Source organism: Nanorana parkeri, unplaced genomic scaffold (assembly GCF_000935625.1).
Source record: "Nanorana parkeri isolate BGI_ZX_2015 unplaced genomic scaffold, ASM93562v1 scaffold1937, whole genome shotgun sequence".
Lineage (NCBI taxonomy): Eukaryota > Metazoa > Chordata > Amphibia > Anura > Dicroglossidae > Nanorana > Nanorana parkeri.
The window spans coordinates 4,733-8,212 of record NW_017308205.1 but is presented as its reverse complement, the minus strand read 5'-3'; the positions used below and the strand labels follow the sequence as shown (position 1 = coordinate 8,212).

The window sequence follows — 3,480 nt, the reverse complement described above, 5'->3', positions numbered from 1 at the left end:
GGGGGGGGGGGGGAAATCACATGTAGAACACGGCACATGCGCAAACGAAATTCGGTGAGTTAGTATTGCTGACGAGCGATCAAAATCAACATTGGTCTGTGCTTGATGGGCTATTTGAGCTAGAAATCGAAAGAGGATTCTTGGCAGCAATTAAAATTTCCAATCGAAAATCTATAGGTGTATGGCCAGCTTTACTGAACAAACTGAATAAAGAAACTGATCACTAAGGGTAACTGCTCCAGTTTTGATAAAATCCCTTTATTATATTTTGTAAAACACTTTGCAAACTGTTGTCACTATATGCATCGTATACTAAAAATATGCAAGCAGCATCTCAGCCTTTGTATAGGACAGATTTGAGACTAAAATATATTTTTACCCCTGAAGGCAAATTTGGGAAACCCCCACTATATGTTTGCTTACAGCAGCCCTGAAAATATTTAATACCTTTCTAGTGGTTTATTTGGAGCAGGATTATATAGATTGAATTACTATCCAATTTACCGTCCAGACCTTGAGATCTTTAAGCCTGTGTTAGGACAGACAGTCCTGTACATCTAGTTTACAATTTAATTGATAATGTGATCTGCCAGCAGTACAGACAGGGTTAATTATGGCAAACATATCCCCAGCCCCCTTCTTAACACTTTATAGAAGAGGGAGAGCAAAGATTTTTCAGCAAGTAAAAAGTTAAACAGAATTCATATTTTATTAGTTATGCTATGCGGATGACAGAATGTAACAAACTAGGTGTTATCCCAATTAGGCTGAAAAAGAGGAAGCACACAAAATCTTCAAAAAGTGTCTCCCCCACCATACATATATTTCTATTATATATGAGAACTGGAACAGATGCAAATCATTGCCTGGCAAATATTATGCAGTTAAAAAGAAATAGAGTTGACTTTAGATGTATATTGAGGGTTTTTGCCATGTGTCTCATTAGGATGATTTCCCTTCACTTCCTTGAAAGAGAACTACGGGGTAAGTGTTTTTCCCCATAGTTCTCTTAAGGGTCACAGAAGTACATATACTAGCCTCCTCCCGTGACCCAAAGCTCAGTATATCGCGACCTACAGCTCACAGTATACTGAGACCGCCGCAGCCAGGACGGATCCCAACATTACTGTGGAGATCCACCCAGCTGCGTGACAGCTGTGCCCGCCCCCTCCCTGCCTGTTCCTCCAGTCAGTGCTGGAGAATCGGAGCGGAAAGGGGGGGGAATCCCTGCAGAGAGCCATGACTGACAGTCACAGCTCTCTGCAGGGATAGATCGAGAAGTGAGAGAGCAAAGGTATGTGTTCGATCACTTCCCGATCTATTGAGCCGACGTGCAACAGCTTTGTCACATGTCGGCTCAAATTATGAGGCTGAGTGATTTTCACTCACCTCATAGTTCTCCTTTAAGGACCCAATCACATCAGATCTGTTGTGTTCCCCTTTTCAGCAGAGGCTAATGCAAGGGCACTGAAACATGTATGGGTGTGAATAGGAGCAGTCCACACCACCGCGATCTATTGCGTTCTGTTGCAGTGCAATAAAAAAAAAAAAATAGAGCACGCTCTACTTTTTTTTTCCAGCGCAACATAATGTAACAAAAACAGATCTAATTGAAGTGAAGAAAAAAAATACAAAAAGATGTTTGTCCACTCAGGACATCTTAATTGTCAAAGAGATGGAAATTGCAAGTGAACAGGCCATCTGTTGACTTGCGATTCCCTTCCATTTGTGGTATGAACGTGGTTTTGGTTCGGGGAAACTCCATTCATTCCCTATATCAAATGTTAAGAATCAAACAAATGTTCAATGTTTTACTAGATTCTGATGGCATTACTGAACGTCCTGACAAGATTCATCACATGATAGTATGAAAATCTACAAGTGTATGGCGAGCTGTAGGGCCCATTTACACCAAAGAATTGTGCTAGGTGCACATTACTGTGTGTTTATGGCGCAATGCACCTAGTGTGTGGTACCGTGCCATTAATCTAAATGTATATGCGACTTTTATTTCGAACTCACAGTACAGCACACTGCGCTATGCTGCAACGCACTGATTTCCCCTTTAAACAAATGCCAACCCATTAGGCAATACCATGTGCTTAGCACAACACTCCAGTGTGAATGAGCCTTAGACTAGAGCAGGGGTAGGCAACCCCGGCTCTCCAGCTGTGCTGAAACGACAAATCCCAGAAGGCACTGCAAGCCACAGGCATGACTCCCAGAGGCAGAAGCATGATGGGATTTGTAGTTTCAGCACAGCTGGCGAGCCAAGGTTGCCTATCCCTGGACTAGAGCATCCAAAATCCAGAGCAGTTTGCCATGGCACCCAATCAGCTTTTGCTTTCATTTCGAAAGCTTAACATAGAATCTGATTGGTTACTATACAGAGCTGCTCCATTATTAGTAAATCCCCTTTATAATCCTTCTGCAGCAACACGGTAACAAAATCCTAACACGATGGCAATGAAAGTGTCTATGCTCTATAGCCGTTCACCAGTTCCAAAGCAAACGTGAAGGAAGAAATCTTCCCGCCCCCTACTGCTTTGAATATAAAAAGCCGATAAAAAACATCACATAATACCACAATAACAAGGCACAGTATTCGGCTTCTACATGAACCATATGCACAAGGTGGCAATGTGACAAACAGAAAGAAGCAGCACGGATTTCAGGAAGTGATAGAAAACTAGACAAAAGTTCTTTGTTTTGTGCGCTGGCCATCCGTGCACGAATGTGAGGCGCGGGGCTCCTGAGTGCGGGAATCGGCTGTAGGGATGAACTCCCCCTCCCCTTCAGGCAACAGGTTATTGTTATCGTCCTGTGCTGAGTGCTCCCTCATGTGCCGCTGACCCGGGGCTGCCCGCTTTTGTCCCTTTCTCACCTGCTTGCACAGATACTGGCTGAGCTCTCCGCCGCTCTTCTGAGCGATAGTACCCAGTCCCGACAGGCTGAGCTGGAAGTGCTCCATGTCTGGAACGGGACTGAAGGGAGGAGGCCGCCACTCGGCCGTGTGCGTGCACTAGAAGCCCCAGCACTACTCCACACGTGGGGAAGACACAAGCACAACGGACCACTTCCGGGAGCACGGTGACGTCATCACCGGTGCGACCGAAGCTGTCAGCGGGCCGTCTCAAATACATTTGATAAATCTCACAAGCGATGAGAACATCAGATGCTGGTGGCTGTAGTTCCAGAGGGGAACGTTTGTTCCGAGGTCTAAGCTGGCGGCAAGTACTTACCTTGCCATCTGAAAGTGCTGGTTGTGTGCCAGCCAAGCTGATTCAATGGCTTCAATATTTTGTCAGTCATGGACCTAGAACATGTGTGTAGTCTTCGGACTTCACTTGCTGCATGCTTGTCCTGGAGCAGTGACTCAGATAGTATAAAAGCCGGAGATCAGCAACTAGAACTTTCAGAAAATGTCTGTATACAAAGACAAATTAAAGTTGTAGTGTGAAAGTTATAAATATTATATAT

General features: G+C 44.4%; 1 protein-coding gene across 1 annotated transcript in view; it reads right to left on the bottom strand.

Annotated features, from left to right (window-relative positions):
- Nucleotides 1–3,156, bottom strand: part of MDN1 (midasin AAA ATPase 1) — a 148,956-nt gene extending 145,800 nt beyond the window's left edge. The window contains exon 1 of the mRNA XM_018572096.1: nucleotides 2,885–3,156. Coding sequence (XP_018427598.1) covers nucleotides 2,885–2,971 — 87 coding nt within the window. The 5' untranslated portion in view covers nucleotides 2,972–3,156. The remainder of the gene's footprint in view (nucleotides 1–2,884) is intronic.
- Nucleotides 3,157–3,480: the final 324 nt, after the last annotated feature.